Here is a 22,391-nt window from a genome sequence, read left to right as displayed (position 1 = left end):
TTTTAGTTGAAAAGACACAGAGGGGCGGTCCACAGTGCAAATGGTTTAATTCATCTTCATCTGACAGTTTGTTCAATAACATCTTTACAGCTGATTCCATATACTGTACAGTAGCCTACGCTACATTTACACAAAATTTACATGGCAACAATTAAGAGATACCTAAGTGACATTATGCACATAGCATGAGTGAGGAACGTTTAAATGTAAACATCGATTTCCAGTTGACACCTGAGCACTATTAAATCACAAGCCACAAAACACATCATGAACCAATTCTTTAGCTATGTTTACAGTTTCACATTGTATATAATAAATGTGTGTGTGACAATTAGTCTGAGGTACTTTCAGTTAGTTTCAGTTCAATTTTACACATACTTTTACAACAAGAAGGGGGACTAAAGTAAACATCAAACTCCCACATGAAATGTGACACTGTCACTGCCTGTACATATTAATTTATGAAAATGTCTTGTTTGTGTGTGCAGGAGATGGTTATGTTAACAACATTATTAAACAGAGAGAGCGAGTTACAACTATCATGCATGGTGTTACTGAACTTGACAAATCCTTTTACATCAAATAAGACTGAAAATCTAAAGGTAAGCTCACGTCTGTGTGAGGCAGCACTTTGAGTTTAATGCCAGCATGCTAACATGTTCACAATGACAGTGCTAAGACGCAGGTGTTTAGAGGGATAACCATGTTCAGCATCTTAATTTAGCATTTTAGAATGCTAATATTTAGTACTATACTCAAAGTATAGCTGAAGCTGATGAAAATGTCATCAGTTTACCAGTCACTAGCCATAAATCTTATCATAAGTATTGATAACAATTCTAAATTAAAAGTTAAGGCATCATTTTACAATCCATTGAGGTTTGGAACATAAACTAAATTAAAAAATTATCCATCCAATAGTTTCCGAGACATTTCACTCAAAACCACAAATGTGAACCTAATCATGGCACTAGAGGAAAAGTTAGGGGATCATCAAAGTCATTAGGATGAATAATGAGAATAATTAACATCTGTCCAAATCCATCTTGTAGACGATGATATATTTTACTAGGTAAGTGGAAACTTTGACCTGATGCTGGTGCGAGAAAAAAAGTCAGAGGATCATCAATGTCACCAAGATTCATCCTCTGGGGACAATGAATATCTGTACAAAATATCATGACAATCCATTTTTATAGTTGTTGATCTTTCCAGCTGAACCAAAGTGGTGGGCCAAACAGCCAACTGCCATGCTGCTAGCATAGCTAAAAAAACAGTATGGTACCATAACAATAATAATATTCATTTAATCTGTAAATAGAAAAAAAGAAGAGTCAATAAGAATGAAAAAGACAGAAAGCTAACACTTGCAATAAAATGAATTATCCATGCAATCCAGTTAATGGAAGTTAATCAGTGTTGCCACAAATTTATTCACAATGTTGTGTATGGTGCACTAATAATGGAATACATCTGGTCCATTAGTTGCAGAAACAGTAAAAATGAACGAAGCAACTGTGCACTCAGACAAAACTAAAAGCCTTTGTAATGAGATAAATTTCACAAGCAGGAGCTTAAGTGTCTCCTCTGGAATGTTATCCGGCAGTAATTCAGCAGAGTGTGTGCCCCGTGTAAAACTGTCATAGACAGGATAGGAACATCCAGTCTGATGGTTATGCTATAGATTACTCCTGTGTGACTAGTGCTTATGACAGCCTGATGCTGTCATTAATGTTGGTACCACTGGTCCCCTAAGCAACATGAGCTATTAGGTTAAGTGCTCCGAGTCCTCTTGTGTAACACACCCTTTTAATAAACATCTTGCTTCTTATAGGACGCAGCTCGTGTCTGGCTCTATCCATCTATTGCTTAACAACAGATGGAAAACGCTGGGCAAAAGCTCCTTTTCCCTTTGATTCACAGAGCGGCCACAAAGATCCTTCTCCCTGCAGTATTTTGAAAATGAGTTCATAGCAGTAAAAGACTTTGTTAATGTTATTCTGACAGTTGATTCTCAACAACTGACTGATCATGTGATCTCAACAAAGCTTTACATTGTAGTACAAACTTATCTGTTTGCTGATATGTCCGTTTTAAACTAGCCCATGTGCAAATATCAAATATGTGCCAGTCAGAGTGTTTAGCCTCCCGTTCGATGGAAGTTCCTTCCTGACCAAAGCTACATTACAACAGTCTGTGAAAATGTTGCTTTTTTTTTGAAAATGAATCCTTTATGTAAAGGTAATTATTTAAACCACTTACTAAAAGGTGCTGTCACCTTTGCAAGAACAACACAGATCACTTCTGATCACATCTGATCATGTTTTGACAGGTAATGGATAAAGTTACAATGAATAAGTATTTACGTCAGCACTAAAATGTCATATTGACCTTCGGTAACCAACTAAACGACACTGCAACAGTTCAGTACCCACTGATAGAAACAGAGAGGGTTGTTAACTGTAGATGGGTTTCAGATGGCAGAGAAGTGCTCCTGACAGTCAGATGCCCGGCGTGTTGTGGGGCTACATTTGGTCAACATAGTAATCTGGGTGCTGAAGTTGTTGCCGTTGCTGCCAATAGACGGCTGCTGGTACTTAGTGTCAGCACCGAGGAACCTCTGTAGCATCCATCTGCGCCACTTACGCTTAATCTCCGCCTGTACCTGCAGGAGAGACGAGGAGATAGCAAACAGGATGAAGAGGGGGTATTAAGAGGGCATGAAACGCAGGAGGGAGAGTGAAAATAAGACTGAGTTACAAAAAAGGACAGCAAACATCTTAAAGAGCTGTGTTTCTTGTTTACTTACCTCTCCGTTCAGAAAGCAGTACAAAACTGCAACGACAAAGCCCTGAAGAAGAGAAAAGCAGATAAAATGTACCGCCAAATATGAGCTGTTGTTGAAAAGAAATACCACAGTGATTGTACAGCTGGGGAAACACTCAAAATGCTTGTGTATGAATAATGACAGTAAGATCATGACCAACTTCAGCCTCAGACAGGAGGTTCATCATTTAGATCTCTGGGAAATGTTCCCAGGAGATATCAGTCTGGACTAAAACAGTTATAAATTAAGAATACTTTCCGTCGCTAGGTTTCCATCATTGCACTTGGCTCTCAGCATTCACATTCAGTTTAATACTTTGTAAATCAGCAACCTCATTATTTAGGCATAAAAAATTAAACATGTCAGCTAAACAAACCATTCACTTGCTTAATCAGGCAAACTGTCTTCGTGGTACCAAGCTGTTTTCATGTAACTTTTTTGAATCAAAGGATCATTTTGATTTCTATCCGGTGCCATATTTGTGGCAGAAATCTAAAACACAAGATGGCAATCACATAGAAGCCAAAAGACGGATTAGGTACATTAAATCCCTTAATTAATCAGTAGAGCTGCTTCAGTCTGACATTTGGAAAGCTCTATGCACACAGACTGTTAACTAACACCATGCATGTTGTTTTGTGACATTACCTGAAATGACCCCAGAATAAGATCAAACACCATCCTCACTTGTGGGTGGATGTGGTCAGGGATGAAGGCAAAAATGATGTAGTTTATGCCAAAGAGAGGTATCAGCAATAGAGTGGATTTAGCCAGTCTCCTGAAAAAGTAAAGAAAAGGTCTGCATTCACCCTTGTTAAAACCCACAAAAGCTACACAGAAGGCTGTGCTTGTCACTATGCAAGAGCAATGATGACTCACCACTGACAATATAACGGCAGAAAAATAATAATTTATTCAGTGTCACCTGATAAGAAATAACTGTGACCCATGCTATGACAGAGATGTTGCCATTCTGCATTGAAAACCTACGAGTACTGATTGGATTCCTTTCTTCCGATGTCAGGGCAATTCATCTTCTGTCGCAGAATCCGGATTATACAGATGAAGAGAAAAAAGTTCACCTGCAGAAAGTAAAAGACTGATTAATGTGATTGCATTACGATGAGCTCAGCTGTGAATGAAATAGTACTCATCAAGAGGCGCCTTGACTCACAAGTATGGTGACTAAAATAGGTGTTTTGATGATCCACCATGGGTGGTCGTCAATTATCTCCCAGCATCTGTCAGAAGAGAGTAAATACAAACAAAATCTCAAAAAACAAAAGTTAATATAGAGCAACCCCTTGAACTGTGCTACAAAGGCAGAGAGCAGTAACTACAGACACAGTTAAGATGAGTCATTTTGAGGCTAGTTAGCCAAACTGTAGACTACTTTAAAGGGCACACACAACATGTTCTTTCATTCGAATCAATTTGAACTAATGAACTAGTATAATAAATTAATCTGCAATCTAAAATATTTGTATATCTGATTTTTTCAAGTAGTTTAACCACACTGGATCACATTAATTCCAGGAGAGTCAGAGACTGTGGTTCTGACTTACTCTGCTAAGCACTAATTACCTTTTAGCAAGACTGGTACCCTTTTTCTCCATTATAAAAGGGTTTCATTTTTGACTAATTTGCCATATTGGACTACAACCATGTCAGATAGCAAAAACAAACAAAAAACACACATTTCAATCACAGGAAACAGGAAAAGTGAATACATTTAGCTAAGGCTAGCTGTGCCTTACTCGCTAGCTAGCTTAAACTTAACATAGCCTAGCTCTCTTTTAGGAAATTACACATTAGCTTACTAATGCATGTGGCAAAGCACATTTCAAAAAGCCTGGTCTTGACCATAAACTGAATATAAAGTTGGACAGTTCTCCAAAAGTGAGGCCAAACATCCTGCTAGCTGGCTGGGTTTTAAACTCCGTGCCCTCATACTCAAACAATTTTTCCCAATAATGTTTTCTGTTACTTAAGGTAGTGCTTATCATGCTCTGTGTGTTCATGTGTTCGTTTGTGATAAATTTGGGTTTTACTGATGCTTTAAAAGGAGGGTTTGACATGATAATTGACAGATGTGTGTGCAAGTCACTGCTTGTGATTGGTCGACAGATGTATGGATGGGAACTAGATACTGCGGAGAATGCTACTGTGCAGACTCTGGCTCCAAATGACATCACCAACGCAAGACTGCAGCGTATCTGTATCTGGGTTATTTTAGTTTAATTTATGGGAGGACTTGGAGATGCACTGTCCATCTTTCAGTAGATTAATTCGTCTTGGCTCACTTTGAAATGATCATATCTATGCTCAATATAGCACATTATATATAACTGCAAAGATAGCACTTCCCAATCTCTTATTCTGTTGGTTTAAATCAAAAGACACATGCTCAAAACTCAAGGATAGACTGGCCCTTGGGAACATAGGGCCCTGGGGACATTTAGATGACTGCATTTTAAAAGAATACTTTACTTTGGCTTTGTAAGGTATGAAATGCTCAGCTCTTGTCTGACGTAATTAGCCTACTTTTGCATGTTGCAGATTGATAGTTCCCCACAGACCTCCACAGAGACCAGTTTTTATTATTACATCTCGAGTGTGTTTGTGTGTATCGTTCAAATCAGTTGTGCTGATAAATAACATGAATCAACCAGATAAAAGCAATGATAAATGATAACTCACCCAAGATCATTTAAATAAGCCTTCGTAATAACCCATGCTGTGATAAAGATGGTTGGAGCCCCTGTAAACAAGAAAACATAAATAGAATTTGTTGTAAGTCATTTCAACAATAAAATGATCTCTAGTATGTCAGATAGAGAGAAACAATTAATTACATCCACTTTGTTCAAACAAACACCACAGTAACTCATCACCACCAAATATGACGTTTAGCCTTGCGCATGTGTACACTGTTAATCTTTTGGATGATTTTATAGCAGAAGTAATATTGCATTTTGGGAATGCTTATCATTTTTAACTGGAGTCATATGTGCTGTGTGCAAATATTGGCTCATCCTGGGTATCCACAGGAAAGTCACAGGCTTGTGTCCATTTTCTTGCTGGTAGACACAACATTCAGGCCTATTTATACTTAACTTTATAGCTGCAATGGAAAAAAAGAACATCCGAAATTTGGGGAATGGCTTTTAAATATACATTTCAAAGCTAAGTACATTGGAAATTTAGGACCAAAAGGTCAAAGTTAGTGCTTGAAAAGATGAAAATGTAGGGCCAAAATATTTTTAAGCTGAGCACTCCACATATATTTGATAACAGCCGTCTAAACAGCATCCTTGTTGCCAAATAGCTAACCATTAAAGATGTCAAAATTCTAAATTGTCTGATGTCTTAGTATGGGGAGGAACCCATTTTATTCACATAATATATCTACCATAGATGCACGGATTTGTTAAATGAGCTATTTTCCTATCAAGAGCATCAGAGGCATGGCAGGACGCTTTGACTGAATGTGGAGCTGAGTGGCAGCTGCCTGCTGCGGCTAATCTAAAACTGGCAGTAAGACTAATTCATATGCAGATGGAGGCATAATGTTCGCCTGTGCACGTATAAAACCTCACTTATAAATGAATTTACCTAACATGTATGTTGTGGCTGTTGTTAGTGAAGACAAAACAGATATTACAGTTGCCTGCAGATTGTCTCGATGGGCAATAGACTATTCCTGGCTGCCATTTCAGAAAAATGGATGGTTGAAATCCCCTTGCAAATGAGCTATCTGTATACATCAACATATGATATACAGGCTGGCACGTACCCCAACCAATCAGGATGTACCACCAGAAGTACTTCCTCTCAGAGAAGAAGGAAACGGCTAATAGAGTGTGGAGGTAGAAGCCCTCCACCAGCAGCCAGAAGAAACTTGCCATGACCCCATACTGGAAGAAGACCACCACAGCTTTGCAGCTCACCTGCAGGAGAATCAGGATGTTAGTGGCTTGTTACATTATCAGAGAATGTAGATAAATGCAGTTCTACAACAATTTAAATAATGAAGACAAACTTAGTCTCACGTGGATGAGGCTACACAGAGAATGTATAGCAAATTATTCTAAAATTAGTAATGATGACTCAATTACAAGGAGACAATTCTGTTAGAGTCGGCAAGTCACTCATCAAAAGCAGCGGTGAGGAGACCGTCATTATCTCAATTAATATAAGCATAATATAATTAGACAAAATTCTACAGGGGTTACCTTATGGTTTTGTTGATTACACTAATTATGACTCCTAGACTGATTAAATCAGCAATCAAAGTGTTTTTGAGCTTCAAATTAATATTTATATCTTAAGCCCCTCACAGTACCGTGGTAAGACACTGTCTTTGTTGGCTGAATGTAAAATTGCAACTACAGGTGCTGAATAACTTGGACCCATATATCTTTTCCTGAGACTGAGGCCACTAATGACAACAATGGCTTAAAACATAGTATAACAGAAGCACAAAACGGGAAGAGTTGTAAAGTCAGCAAATTGACTCATAAAGCAATATCTAGCTTCATTTTGCTACCATTAGCTATCATAAGCTATACCAGACTAAGTAAGGCTGAAGAGGTAAAATCTGAGTCCGTGTTTATATTGTACTGCTGACAAAACAATACTTTTTCATTTGTTAGATGAAAGCAATTATTTCTCCTTTCAAAAGTTACATGTGGTCTTGCTTTAAAGGGGCACTCCAGTAAATCTTGTGCTAGCCTACAGAAAGTTAAAGGACTCCTGAGAGACAGAAAAACAAAAAAAGAAACATTAAAATTGAAAAAGCAATCTTAGACATTCAAACTTTTAGTCAATCAAATCATGCGTCAAGCCCCAAAAACAATGGATTATAACAATCCCATAATGCAGACTGAAAGCGTCTTTCATTTGACCCTGGTGGTCAAATGAAAGACGCTTTCAGTGTGCAATACAAACTTGGACTGCACACTTTCCCCTGCAGATTGCATAGATAGCTCCACTGATATCACCTGGTTTATTTGAGGTGACTTACAAATTTCCAGACAAAGCCACAGAGACACTGGAGAGCCAAAGTCTTCCTGTGGTTTGCATCTTATAAAATAAGTGGTTATCAACTTTTTTTGCATCAAGTACCCCTAAATGTATATGCAAGATTTCGCTTCAGGGACCTCCATTTGAAAAGATTTGGGTTGTCAGATATGAGTGAGATCAGAAGTCTATAGTTGTCAATAACAGTTGAGGAGATAAGCGTGGAGGAAGTGACCCCTGGGACCACTCTTTTGACTCTCATTGGGCTCACTTCTTTAAAAAATGAAACAGTTAAAAACACACCATTAACCATTTTTCTGGGGACCTCCTTCAAGAACCTCGTTGAGATCTATTGTACAAGAGCACAACTACTAGAAGCCGAAACCTTTGTGATCTTGACAAAGCCAGCAATAACCCATATGCTAGCATAAAAAAAACAATTCCCATGAGTATTTACCACTACAGCCACACCTGTCATTGTAACTATCAACCAGCTCTAACGTTTTTACAACCTTTTGGTTGTTATATTGGCTATTTAAGATGTCTACATTGTTAAACCTAAGGCACTGAGAAACTGACAGATCGAATAAACAATATTCTGTTATTTTCACAAAAACACAAAATTAAGTTGCAAATGTCTACTTTTCCTTTCCTTTTCACTTTGGCTCACTATACAAGCATTTTCTCAAGCTGAGTAGAGCTCGTCACAATGAAGTAATAATCAAGATGTGTAAAGGAAGAGGTCTCTTTTCATATGTTGCTTTCTACATTTTTTAGTGCTGAGTTTAGAAAACGTTGAGAGGGTAAGCAGCTGTGTTTGGACCAGTGTATGTACCCTGAAGAGGAATATAAACTCAGTCAGTCACCACTTAGAGATAGTAAAGCAGGTGATTTACAGCAGATCTGATCCTCTCTGGTAATAAAGCAGTTGATTCATCTGGAGCAAGACCTGACAAAACACCACAGACGTTGGTGACTTAATCAATCAAATATAAAACAAAATAGCCACATTATACAAACCCAATCCAGTAGCTAATCTAACTCCTTATCTTAACTTGGCACTCATAGCGTTTTGATATTGTCGCTATGATCATGATGTCAAAACAAAGTGATTAAAACTAGATATCAAAACTCTGAATGTGATTTATTGACAAAGCTCTCTGCAGTTCAGACATTAATGTTCAGCAAACAGGAACTCTCACAACATCCTGCTGGACAGATGAATGAGGAAACATCGTCTCAGGAGTGGAAGGGACTTGGCAAACACTGCTACACCCACAAGCACTTGAGCACTCACATGTTGGGTAAACTCCAACACAAAGCTTTAAAGTCAGTAAAGTCTGAGTAATTAAACAGATGCAATTTGCCTCAGCTAAGGACAAAAACTAGCAGCCTGCTGCTGCCTGAACATCAGACGGAGTTGTTAACGTTGATCTATGATGCAGGACTTTTGATTCTGCGGGGAAGAGGATCAATAAACTGTGCAGCTTTGCTAATAAAATGGACATGTTGGCTGATGAGATGGAAAGAGTAGAGTACACAGCTGAGTTACTCACAGGTGACTGGCAATTGTCCGTCTCCCCGACGTCATACAGAACCACGTCCTTGATGAAAACAGCCACAGCTTTCAGTATAAAAGACACAAACAGATGCATGTGGATATAGTTCCTTGTGCAGTGTAGCTTCCTGCAAAGGAGGAGAGGGGATTTAAATCAAAAAAGGAAATGCATAATCCTCTTAATGATTAAAGATCTCATATGAATATGACCTATTAAGAAAATCATATGATGAACTGTGTGTTTATTGTACCAAAGAATAATAAATATCAAGGAAATATCTGCCAGAAACTTCACAGACTTCATTTACAGGGTCAAACATTCAGAGAAAGAATTTGTGAGCTGAGGAGAGTAGTGATTATAAGCATTAACCGAACACATAATGTGCTCCCGCTGTTCTGTGGTGTTATTGTTTAAAATCAAGCTACATATTACGGTCATGAAGCTTTTTGCATGTTTCACACTTGGATGTAGTTTTCCAGTGAAACATACGTTTATCTGGCAAAACCACTGTTGACATTCAGCACAGAGGTAAACAAGAACAAATCAGGAGGGTATATGTGAGGGAAAATGTCACTAACGTAAATTCTCTCTCCTGGGTGTTCTCAAACAAATGCCTTCCTGGTGAGCTTATGATTAGGGGTGAATTGTGTAAACCCATCAGGCAAGTAATCCCAGCAGGACGGGTGCGATGACACACAGCATCAACCAGCTGCCTCAACATTGCATCTGCAGCTGAACATTAACAGCACACGCTGTTTACATCCTGTGTCACTGCTCGAGTCCAAACCATTGGCATTTTATAACCCAGAGAAGTAAACATATCCCTTGTTGTTTAGCCCTTAACACACAAACACTCCTGCAAACACACCCAACTGAACACACTGGGCTGTTTATTAGAAGGTGCACACATCAGCCACCTAAATGTATTCTAATGATCAGTGCTATGTCATGTCAGCATGTGCACACACACTTTTTCTCTGCAATCCCAGAACTGAAGGTCAAAAGGAAGCATGTTGTGAATAATGGCAGCCTATCTAAGTGGTTTGACTTTATGGCCGCTTGCAGTTAACCGCTTTGTTTGAGAAATGTTGCAAGAGCAGATAATGTCAAATTTGGACATCTTGTCCCACAAAATCAGACTGAGTCACAGTACATTGTGAAAAACACTGTAAAATCTCTATAAAATGCAGGAAGTATGGTGTGAAATGAGAGATCAACAAGGTTTTATCGCTCTAAATGATGGAAAAAGGTGTGCGATTGTCTTTATGCAGGGACATTAAGTAGTATTTTGATGGATCTGCTTACCGAAAGAGACACAGTATAATGATGGCGATCGTCAGCGAAATGAGGGACATGCTGTGACCGATGGTGTAACCCACTTTGATCGCATCAAAGAACTCTCCCTGCAGAAACACAAGCAGTTACGCTCACTGAAAGCAGTTCATCTGGACTGACTTTAACATTTAGAATGAAGCAGAAACAACATGCGGCTAAACAAAATTGGAGCTCTTGTTGCCATACCGACGTATTATCATCGATGGTGTTGTTGGGATTGTATCCACAGTCTATTATGTATGAGTCTATGCTGATTGGGGTCCAGCCATCCTCAGTGCAGGTCTTTGACAGGTTACCTAAAGAGCAGAGGGACAGAGGGAATATTTAACACTATTACAACTCAAGTTTCAATTAGATTTAATTATTTATATAGTTATAAAAATATAGTTTATGTGTGTGTTGGGGGTGGGGGGGCACTATATGAGCCATAGGGCTAAACTTCTCCTACACCTTCTTACACCTAATTGAGGTGTATGTGTCTCACTGGAATACTTTCAAATACTAAAAGGAAATGGAAGAAATGTCTGAAGGGGATCAGTCATCCCATTGGCCCAGACGTTCTAGGATGGTTCCCATGTGTATTTCCTTCCTTCTGTTTCTTAATTTCTCTTGGGATGCACATATACACACAGCGGGAGGCCAACAGTCAAACAGAGAGATATTTTTACTCTGGCCTGTTCATGGGGGCAGAAGTGAAAGGTCCAAGTGCATTAGAGTGACCATTAAGAGAAGAGAGACATCTCTCATCTGATAGGAGAGCAGAGCTCCCCACAGTACAGTGCAGTAAACTTGAGCTCAGTAGAAAAGAGTAGAACTCTATATAGCTTGTAGAGTGCACTAGACTAGAGCTGAGTAGACTAGAGCTCAGTAGAATGGAGTAGAGTAGACTAGAGGTCACTAGATTACACCTCAACAGACAAGAGATCAACTCTACAGTACAGTAGAGCTACTAGACTAGAGTTCAGTAAATAACACTAAATCAGAGCAATGTAAAGTATAGTACAGTAGGGTACAGCTCAGCAGAGTAAAGTAGACCTCAGTAAATAAGCGCTTTGTCGAGTAGATACCAGTAGATTAGAGCTCAGTAGGGTAGAGTAAAGCATCATAGAACTTTGTAGAGTACATTAGACTAGAGACTCAGTCGAAATAAGGGTGGCTTCACATTACGTATGATTGTTTCGTACTGTGCCCAAGTATGACTACCCCCCCCCCCCCTCCCCCACCAGTAAACTTAACCATTAGTAACATCATTGCATGCCCTAGTGCACTTGTGCTTGTACACAGTCTGATACAGTAGGTGTCGGTATGCACCTAGTTGGTTTGCAATCCGCCAATACAAACAAAGAAGAAGAAGCAACCACTCACGCCATTAAATAGGCACATGTTCCGTGTGGTTCAGTGTATAATCCAGTGTAACAAGTAGACAACGGAGTGCTGCTTTATCATCTACCATTCAGCTCAGAGGAGGAATTGGTCCCATGCTGTGTGGATACAAAGTTTTTGGAAGAGACATAGGGCTCTGAGGGATCTCTTCAATACTCTATTCACTGACTGCGACTTGCGGTGGTCCATGAGGTGAGAAACAGACCGGTTGTTGACTAGAATACTGTTTTGATTTCTACAGTGCATTTAAAACTTGAGGACATGCCTAACCAGTGACAAAGGTTATGTTATTATAACGGCAGTGATCACAGTACACAATATACAGACACAGTTGCTTTCACACCTGCTGTGGACCTTATCCGAGCACACATGAATCATGCCCAAGACCACCTTTTAAAACGGAGCAGTGCCCAAGTCAGGTACACTTGTGTTCTCACTAATCAAATGAACTGGACTTTGTGGTTAAAAGTACTAGGTAAGGTCATTAATGGAAAGCACCCTAAGGCTCAGTAGGGTAGAGCTCAGCAGACTAGAGGTCAGTAGAATACAAAACAGCAGAATAGAGCAGTGTAGAGCTCTACATAGATCAACTCTTCAGTACAGTTGCGCTACTCCAGCGTACTTATAAGATCTCAGTAGATTACACTAAATCAGAGCTCTATAGAGTGCAGTATAGTAGGGTCCGGCCCTATAAAGTGGAGAAGACCCCAGTAGATTTGAGCTCAGTGAAGTAGAGCTCTGAGGAGTAATGCCATGAACTAGAGTTCAGAGTAGAGGTCTGTAGAGTACATCTATAGAAATAGAATTCTATTCTAAATCTATTAATCTATAAATCATACAGCTTAGTAGAGCAGAGTAAATCTCTGAAATAGGACAAAGTTCTGAGGCTAGAGGTCAATGAGGTCATAGAGTCCTGTAAAGCAGCCTTGAGCTCAGCAGAGCAGACAAGAACAAATAGTACAGCTTGAATGAATGTATACAAAAGCAAACTTAAAAAAAAAGAATTTATAAATTCACATCTTGTCTTACTCCCTCCCTTGCATTATATATTCATCTTTCTCTCAGTAAATTACAGCTGCACAATAAGTACCCCTCAAAAAAAGAAAAATGATGCATCTGTGTCACTAAAGCAGCATCAAAATCAGATAAATGCTCTTTTTTGTACTACGTCTCATACTTTTTAAAATATTGGCCAGAGTAAATGAAAGAGTAAATCAAAGAGCTATTCTAGTAAATGTTTAGCAAATCAATTGAACAATTGAAAGATACCTTGTGATGGCCTGGTGGTTAAGATCAGGGACTTTTTTTAACCCCTATGTTTGGAGGCCAAAATGCCCAAAATAATACTAAGAAACTTGGATGCATATCAAAAACATTTTAAAAGGCATTTCCTATCAGATCAAATAGCTTTCTTTAAAAGTGCTACATATGCAAATGCTGAACAAAATATTGAGCAATAGATGAAGATTTTGGTTTGTTTTTTAAAGATGTAAGGTGAAAGGAAGTTCAAGATGTGACCAAGTTCAGATAAGACACTTATCATTAATTAGACTGAAAAACCCTCTTGCAATGTTCTTGATGCATGTCTAATCTTGTAATCAGCAGTAATATTTATTTGCAGCATTTCCTCATCTTCTTTTCTGTCAACAAAGAAAGGAAGCTGTGCACGTTGACATCAAATTTATCCCTTATACTGAATGCTGCTGCAGAAATCTAAATGTAGGACATTCCTCACATTTCCCAACCGTATCGCTCCACAGCCACTATCAAATCAATACTGAGTTGGGAAATGACCAACAATCCAAAATCTTAGAATGTATTTGGCATAAAAAAATGGTAAGCTCACAAATACCTGAGTGGCGTATTGCAGAGAAGACTGAGGCTTAGCTTCCTCAAACAATATGACAAGACACAAAGGCGATGATAAGCCCCTGCTGTTTTAGCCCATGCCACCACTGGATTTGGCTTGTTTGAGGGATTGCCAGAAGAATGCTTTCATCATCCCCCCAAAACATGACTGCAAGGATTTTCAGTGTCATGCACGACAACGGGGAGAGCTCAAACGAGTTAATCACCCAGTTATTGTTTTAATTTCAAGGCTTTTTTTATCTTGGCTTTTTTTAGTCAATATTGTATGGTCAAATGCTTCATCCTTCATGCAATAATTACATCTTGGAGGAAGATTCATTTTGGCATACGCTCATCAGCTTCAGCTGAGTTGAATATTATGTAGGTGAAACCATTGACAGTCAGGCACTCTGAGCATGCAGAGAGAGTGAGTTGCCAGTGTTATTGAAAGAGATGAATGACTGTGTGTTTGTGTTGGACCTACTAGGTAAAGAGTTCATGAGAATGGCACACTCTATCTCAACTAAATTTATGACCCTGAATCTCTGTGGCGCCATGTTTCGTAATGCTTGTTTTATTTGTGAGTGAGGCTTATAATATGAATGGCTTGGGATGTGTCAATAACTTGAGTCTTTCACAATTGACTGACAGTGAATACATTTGATAATAGTCAAAAAAAATTTTTTTTACACTGTACTACATGCATAGGTGTAGACTTCAGGGGGACACCGGGGACACTTCCCCCTTTATATTTAGAACATGTGCACATTCCCTTCATTATTTAGAACATATGTTACCTTAATACTTTTCTTTTGGGGAAAATAAAGAAATTTCCTCTATAAATAAATTCAGAAAAGCCACAAATTAGTGAAATAAAAATTTTAAAAAAATCGCCAGATTGTAGGAGAACCCCCAAACCCCTTGCTTCATACTTCTAACCCCAATTTTGAAACAAAACCTAAAACCCTGACTACATGCACAACGAGGGCAACTTCTTGAAAAGTACATATTATCTATTTCTAACCCCGCAGGGTTCTGAGACCTTTTCAAAATAAAATGAATAATCTGTCAAATGCACAGTGGGTCAGGCACCACAAACAAGGTTGTTTTTCTTAGTTTCTGTAATGGCCAGATTTGTAGTTACAAGATTCTCACTCGACTGCAGCAGTAATTTATAATACACAGAAATCCAGACCCTTCATCATCCCTTAATTAAGTCCTCCTTACATGCCCCTGAGAGCAGAGTAGGTTTAACCAGCGGAGCCCTGCACTGACTTGTTGATTTACTGCATAATTGATATCATGCACATCAGTGCAGCATAGGCCACTTATAATCCCATCTCGTTTTTTTTAAGGCCCCTTTGCTTCATCCTGGTCCCTGCACAGCGGGGGCGCGTTGATTCTGTGAACGTTTGACATGTCGGTGAAATATACCTACAGCCCCACAAATCTGCCGATTCTTCATGTATCCCCTATCTCTTTTCCCTGGAGTGCTCTTTGTTCTCAGGTCACTCTATCTCTACCATCTGGGTCACATCATAGGTTCCTGGAAAACCCTTCACATGCTGATAATAAATCTTTGGTGTGAGTTCCTCTCATGCCTGGTGTGTAAAAGTGATGCAGTCACTTACAGCTGTAACCTGCAACTTAATACTTGTTCAAAGCACTGCACATCTCTGGGTTGAGTTTGTGAAATTATTTTACACAAGCAAAGCCAGGTACAATCTGACAGAATACATTACATGCAACATACACAAGTGTGCATCTTAATGGATTTTTTAGCCACTTGGAGGCAAAGCAACTAACTTAGCATGTAACATAATGGCATGTTATAAAATTGAATAGGTAAACATTTAAGCAGACAATTGTGTATTAATTAGGGCTTTCAAATGATACATTTTCAAAATTTGCGAGTGATGGCAGAATTTCAATATTTAATAGCAACTGATCACATTTTTTTATCACGTTTTCAATTCCATTGTTTTGCATTACAAAACAGTTATGAGCTTCATATTGAAGGAAAAGCATTTCTTACCAGATTGTTTTGATTGGGAATCAAATGACAGCATCTAACTTTGAAGTGCTATTTAGCTCCATTCGTGACAAGCTAGCATGACATTATTACCACTGGATTCCTCAGGTCTTCCAGTTTTATATGATACCAGTATCATCACTCTAGCTGTAAAACCCAGTATAGCCTCTTGAAGACAACAATGTAGGCTGATGATTAACTCGATTAAAAAAAAACAAAAAAAAAAACCCTGTTATGTATGGACCTTAATTGCATCACAATTAACGCTGAGTATTCTGTTATAGTGTAGACTTTGTTATGTGGTTTTCTGTTTGTGTTTTATTTGTTTAATGTTATTCATGTTTTATTTCCTGTTTTATCACTCCTCATGTGTCATGTCTGACTGTACTTCCTGTCTTTGTGGGTTTTCCCACCGTCGTCTTTCCCTGATTAGTTTCACCTGGCCCTCATTAGTTGTATATCTCTCACCAGTTCTCACTTTCCTTTGTGGTTTCTCTGTGTCCTTAGTTCTTTTGTCTGTCCGCTCTTGCTTTCTCTCACACCTGTCTTATATCAGTCTCATTAGTCCTTCCCTGTTTTCAGAGTCTTCCCTGCACACCTGTTCTGTTTAAGTCTTGTCTGCTCCACCCTTGTGTTCCCTGCCACACGTTTGATTGTTAGCCAATCCCTGTGTTTCCCTGCGTTCACCTACCCCAGCTGTGTCTTGTTCTTGTGATTGCCCCCCCACCATGTATATATACCTGTGTGTTTCCTATTATTCCTTGTCAGTTTGTCTGTGATCCTCCCTGCTTTCTTTTCTTCGCTTGCTGTTGCCAACACTCCTTGGTTCTTCCTTGTGTTTCTGTTAGTTTTTGTTTCATCTGTACTATTTTTATTTTTGGTTACCTGCTTTTTTTGGACATTTTCATTGGCATTAAATCTCACTTTTCTTTGGACACCTGTCTGTCATTTATGTTTTGCATTTGAGTCCTCATTGTGACACTTTTTCTGATTGCTGTTGGTGATGGGTAGGCAGCATACGTTTGTTTAGTATTCTGCTGGAAAATGCTGCCATCTGCATTATGAAGCAACATGAAAGTTTGTTGGCACGAAAACACAAACAATATGGTAAAAAAGCTAAAAAGCTCCATGAAGCTGAATAAACGCAAAGTGCGCATAAGTTCTCTGTGGGTTTGTCACTATAACACATGGTACACATAGACATCAATCCATTGTTACTGGAAAAAAAGTGATAAGTACAACTAATCAAAGAACTATACCAATCCAAGCTCATTTCAAGCTGCTTCAACTCCACGAAAGGAACATTTCTCAAGACACCAAGTTGAAACTGAGGCCTCTCTGCCAGCTGAATACAAACTGACAACTCCATTAAAAAGCATGATCACATTGAGGAGACTCGGTGTGCTAATTAATAAATGGAGATATACGGGAAGCTCTGTACAAACACGTTGCAATTCAGTCAATAAATCTTCAAGAGAGTGCTTCCCCTGAAACATAATTACTACTACCACTACTACTGTTTCCTGTGAGGCTTTCCATGCATAAAACAAAGACAACCAGAATGTGTCTTTGATGTCTGGATGGTGCCTGGATGTTTGCCTTTTTATGACTCAGCTGTGCGCCATGTGCTTTCAGTTTGGTTGTGTTCTTTGTGATATCTGAGATGGGGTGTCAGGAAAGATAGAAACAACAGGTGATCATGGGCCAGAATGACATCATGAGCCAGTAGGAGGCTAAATATTTCATAGTTTCTATTTCTGGTCTCATATGGAGTGTGATGATACTAGCAAAGACTCAACAGCATGGCATGTTTGGAAAATCTCTGTCATTCTTTTAAATATCTGATATACATCACTCCTTCCTCCAGGAATATGCATCCTTTACACTATATTTCAAGTTTATCTTAGACTCAAGCATAGAGATCAATAGGATTGGTATAAAAAAGACTATCCTTGGTGTCATATTTATAGGCTGTTTAAGAACTAATCTGTCGCAAACATGATGAGGTAGTCATATTAATGTCACAAAAGATATATTTATACAATTACTTTTCAATACTCAATACTTATTTGTCTTCTGTCTGAGTAGATAGCGTAAAAGATTTTTTTTAAATAGCTTTTCCCACTGAAAACAGCTGCCTGCAACTGGAAATGACAGGATGAGAGCCATAAGAGTAAACCAAACAGCAGTGGGCCAAAATAAAACAAAATTCTCTGTGTTTTGTCACTTTGAGTGACCCCTTTTTCACATAACACATTATCTGATTCTTTGTCAATATGAAATATTGATTACAGCAGCTTTAACCAATCTTGCTAAGATGTTTAACAGAAGTTGTTTAAGAAGTTATTGAGCATTTGCCAGTCTTCTCATTGGTTTATTTATTTATCAGTGGGTTTTTTTTGCATTTTATTCTACCAGTTTTCATTTTCAACTTCAGGGTAACAGGTGTCACTATCCATATGGTTTTTTTATGTGTTTTTCTGTCTTACATATGTTTAACTGTGTTTAAATCTCAAAGGTTCATGAGGGTTTTGACCAATGCATGACTTCACTGTCTACTTATTGCCAAAAGACCCCCAAAACTTTTGCGACCATCACAAAAAAGGACATCTATATTGTCACTTGCTTGAATTCCTTCCCCATTTCTTTCCTCTCACACACAAGCACTAAACTACTTTATAAACCTGATTCTTACGTGTGTGGACATCTCTGGAGAAGTAGAAGAGATATTTGGGACAAGGGATGGTGACCACCTCTCCAACATCAGCACTGGGCCAGCAGGTGATCTTGTCCCAAGTCCCATTGCAACCTGGCCCAGAGAGAGAGACAGAGAGAAAGAGAGAAAGAGACAGAGACAGAGACAGAGACAGAGACAGAGACAGAAAGAGAGAAAGGCATATTCGTAATTGTCAAACAAAGAAACACCACAAGAATCAAGATAACACAACTTTTTTTGACAGTATATGTGCATAGCTGTAATGAGCTGACTCCATTCCAGTGACAAAAAGCAACCTGCTTCAGGTGAAGGTGGAGCACTCCAGTTCCCATGGCAGCCAAAATGTGTTGGTTCAAGTCAGCTGTCCTGGGTCCATTACAGCGGCTGACCTGAGTTAACACCCCACCATCATGTATAATAAAACAACTCCCTGTCCTTTCCCTTACACACTGTTATTTGAATTCAACAGAGCACCGTGGCTGTCCTCTCAATCTCAGGATGCAGAATCAGAACTAGGCACTTTTACAACAACACCTGTTCACCATTTCATCACTATGAAAAATCATTTTAGCAGGTGATATTTGCATCACCACCTTGAGAATTAGGTAGCATTTAGATTTGATGGAATCTATAGGGAGCAAAATAATATCGAAATTTAAAAAAAAAAAAAGATAATGAGTGTTTAATGACTTTTTGGTTGTGTGAAAGTAAACAGAGTCTCTTGGCGCATGCAGTGAGGATCAATGAGGTTTCGGTTACACACAGAGGTAATAGCAGCTCAATGAAGCATGATTATCTCTATGTAGGAAACAATTATGAGCTGCGTGCTGTGAGGATGCAACACCCCACTTAGCAACATGTAATTCCAACTTCATCAACATAAATTGAAACAACAAATCAGCTAATTGAGTTTCATAATTGCACACTTGCTGTTGTATTTTTCTTAATCATATTTGTGAGGTAAAATGTGATCAATTAGAAAGTTTACTCTGAAACTGAACCAAGGTACACGCGACGAGAGGCTGGCATTATGTGGAAAACAGTGTTCAGTCATGCAAGGTGTAATGTAAAGCCAGAGAGGGGAGTGCTGAACAGCTTTTGTTTTTTTTAGAGCTTGTTGTGTTACTTCAATCAGAACCTTGTGGATTAAGCAAATGGTGAAACAGAATAAGTGCAGCCAAGAATATGAAGGCCTGTCAAGCACAAAATAAAAACTACATACCTGTGGTTTTGTTCTCAATCTGAGCCTCACACAGGTTCCTCTCCTTGTCTATCTCCTTCACCATGTCACACATCTGACTCTGCACTGAAAACACCTGCAAAGAGAACATTTTACATGTGTTTTACTTATACCTCTGAGGCCAGTGACATTTGAAAATGCCAGTTGCACATTATTTGTCTATTAGAAAACCCTGTGTGAGCTATGCTGCATGCACTTTCTCAATGATGCTTCACATGTCAAGAAAGACACATCTATTGTCTCCGCTGGGATCTTCCTGAGATGAGCTGGACCCCGGCTATCATTCATCTATCCACCCCACATACACAGCAGACACAAAATCAATCTTTTGACTGTGATTCAACCATCGTGCTCCTCGGATTTGCATGTGCGTGTTCGGAGTAAATCTTCATCATGAAGCACAATCCATGAGGGTTCCCCAGCAGAGAATATGCACTCCCTCCGCAGGATCACAAGATTTATTGCTATCACTTAGGTGAATGAGTCTCCTCTCTATGTGCATTAATCAGACTGGTACTATAAAGCTATTGTTAGACTCCAACCCCTCCACCCCCCACACACACACACGCACACACAAGGTGACTCTCTCATTATGAGTTATGATTTATCTCAGTCCTTAGGCTACATAGCACGTCTTACTTCACCCACAGTGCACCCCTGGACTTTGATTGGAGAATATGTTGTCAGTGATGGATCAGCGCCGCTTTAGGCAGTGCACATTGGAGTATCAGGAGAAAACTTCCTGCACTCCATCAGCATGATCATAGTCATTATTTTTCTACCTTCCCCACCAGCAATAACAACCCAACTTTTCCTTTTCTTTATTTTCAACACTGAGGCACTGAAACAGTCTGTGAGTGTATACAAATACATATGTGAAAGCAAGCACACTATTCTAAGGGCACTGACCACCAGGAATAATATATTGTTCCCTGCATGAGACAGGGGTGGATAAGGATGCTGTAGACCAGAGAGTACAGAGTCTAACAAAGGAAGTCCCTACTATGGTGTCCTGCAAGGAGACTAACACACACCTTGTGACCGCTCCTGGTAATTCACCTTAATTGTAGTCATGAAAAGAGATCAGCTAGGACATAAAAACACATGAATGTCACATAAAAACATTCACAGCCTGGCCCACCGGTTTGCTTTGGTGCCAAATGTCATTTAAAAAGTCACAGGTTTTGCCCACGGGCACTGACACACAAAGCAGCCCAGAGGAGAGGAACACTCAAAATAAGACCTTTTCTTTGTCCGGCCTATGTCTCCTATACATAACTGAGCTCAATTCAAGATCAACATGACATTTTGACCACTTTCACATACATTTAACTCCTAGGATATAGCTTTCCTCTTTTCTCAATCCAGTCCTAATTTAAGATCTTACTGCACTGCACTCATTCATCTGAAATAATTTAACATCTAAAGGAAAATTTGATTGGCTTATAAATTATCCTGCACAATTTCAGAATTTTGTCTCAGTGATCAAATTCAAGTCTCAGCTTTGTGGATTTTAGGTGTTCTCAGACTTTTCTCACTTCTTAGAAACCTGTGAGCACAGCAAAATAACTCCTGCTGCGATATTCTTTTGGGGCTTAGGAGAAACATAGCAGAATTCAGTAGTCTCCAAATGAAAAGCTAAATTATTTCTAATGAGACAAAGAAAAGACTATTGTAAGCAGCAAAATTTCCCCCCTGGGAAAAGCTGAACCTGGAGTGAGGAGGCTGGTGTTGTGATGGGGATAAATGAGCTCACAATTGATTTTAAAAACTTAGAAAACATATAAAAGAAAACATTTGTTTTAAAATGTATTGAATAACAAAAGTTTTGATGATGAAAAGCTTACCAAAAATCCAAATACTTCCTTGGTACATCCCGCATAGTAACTGACAATATTTCCCTCTGCAGAGCTTCCCTCCACACGTTGACCAGTGACTGAATCAAGCTTTAGGGCACATCGGTGCGCCCTGCATCCAAAACTAGGTTACGTGCGCACCAGTGTGCGCATCAATTTAGGCCCGAAGGCTACGCTCTAACTTGAAAGATCTACTTGATCAATCTCACACTGCTAAAAAAAAAAAAGGTCAGCAAATGACGCATAGCTGAGAACAAGCCCAAGGTCAAGTGATGAGAGAAGTCAAAAGTGTTGAAATATACTCACGGGTTCCAGCAACATGCAGGAGAGAAGGATGAACAAGCTTTTCGAAACTTCTAGCAACATATCGTTTAGAGCAGCTGATTCGTTAAAATAGACTAACAGACAGCGAATAGGGGGGGAAAGTCGGAGAACTGATAGATAGTCCGGGTTGGTTTGGGTCTCCTTACTGACTCTGTGCGTACTTTCGCTCTGAGTGAAGAGAGTTGCTCCACTCTTGAAATCCTCCTCCTCCTCCTCCTCCTACTCCTACTCCCACTCTGGCTTTACCTT

General features: G+C 39.1%; 1 protein-coding gene across 2 annotated transcripts; it reads right to left on the bottom strand.

The window, feature by feature from the left end:
* Positions 1–30: 30 nt before the first annotated feature.
* Positions 31–22,285, bottom strand: LOC121951680 (vasoactive intestinal polypeptide receptor-like). Of its 2 annotated transcripts, XM_042498113.2 has the most exons (13): positions 22,125–22,285; positions 19,945–20,038; positions 18,702–18,815; positions 10,930–11,039; positions 10,714–10,811; positions 9,406–9,535; positions 6,624–6,777; positions 5,528–5,588; positions 4,002–4,068; positions 3,818–3,909; positions 3,476–3,605; positions 2,810–2,851; positions 31–2,665 (listed from the first exon to the last, which is right to left on the bottom strand). In XM_042498113.2, the coding sequence occupies exons 1-13, from the start codon at positions 22,182–22,184 to the stop codon at positions 2,474–2,476; spliced, it is 1,344 nt and encodes a 447-aa protein (XP_042354047.1). In that variant the 5' UTR covers positions 22,185–22,285; the 3' UTR covers positions 31–2,473. The 2 variants fall into 2 exon arrangements, with proteins under 2 accessions (XP_042354047.1, XP_087941215.1); XM_088085089.1 differs by lacking the exons at positions 18,702–18,815; positions 19,945–20,038; positions 22,125–22,285 and adding an exon at positions 16,010–16,155.
* Between the last annotated feature and the right edge of the window lie 106 nt (positions 22,286–22,391).

This window comes from Plectropomus leopardus, chromosome 12 (assembly GCF_026936395.1).
Source record: "Plectropomus leopardus strain MGB_pleo_1.0 chromosome 12, ASM2693639v1, whole genome shotgun sequence".
NCBI lineage: Eukaryota > Metazoa > Chordata > Actinopteri > Perciformes > Serranidae > Plectropomus > Plectropomus leopardus.
Note: the sequence above shows the minus strand (reverse complement) of the source record. Positions and strands in the feature narration are given on the sequence as shown.

Coding starts and splice junctions, on each gene's coding strand:
- LOC121951680 (XM_042498113.2), bottom strand. CDS start 22,184: ATGTTGCTAGAAGTTTCGAAAAGCTTGTTCATCCTTCTCTCCTGCATG. Junction 20,039..22,124: donor CCTGCATGTTGCTGGAACCC/GTGAGTATATTT, acceptor TTCTCTTTGCAG/GTGTTTTCAGTGCAGAGTCA. Junction 9,536..10,713: donor ATTATACTGTGTCTCTTTCG/GTAAGCAGATCC, acceptor CCTCCTTTGCAG/GAAGCTACACTGCACAAGGA.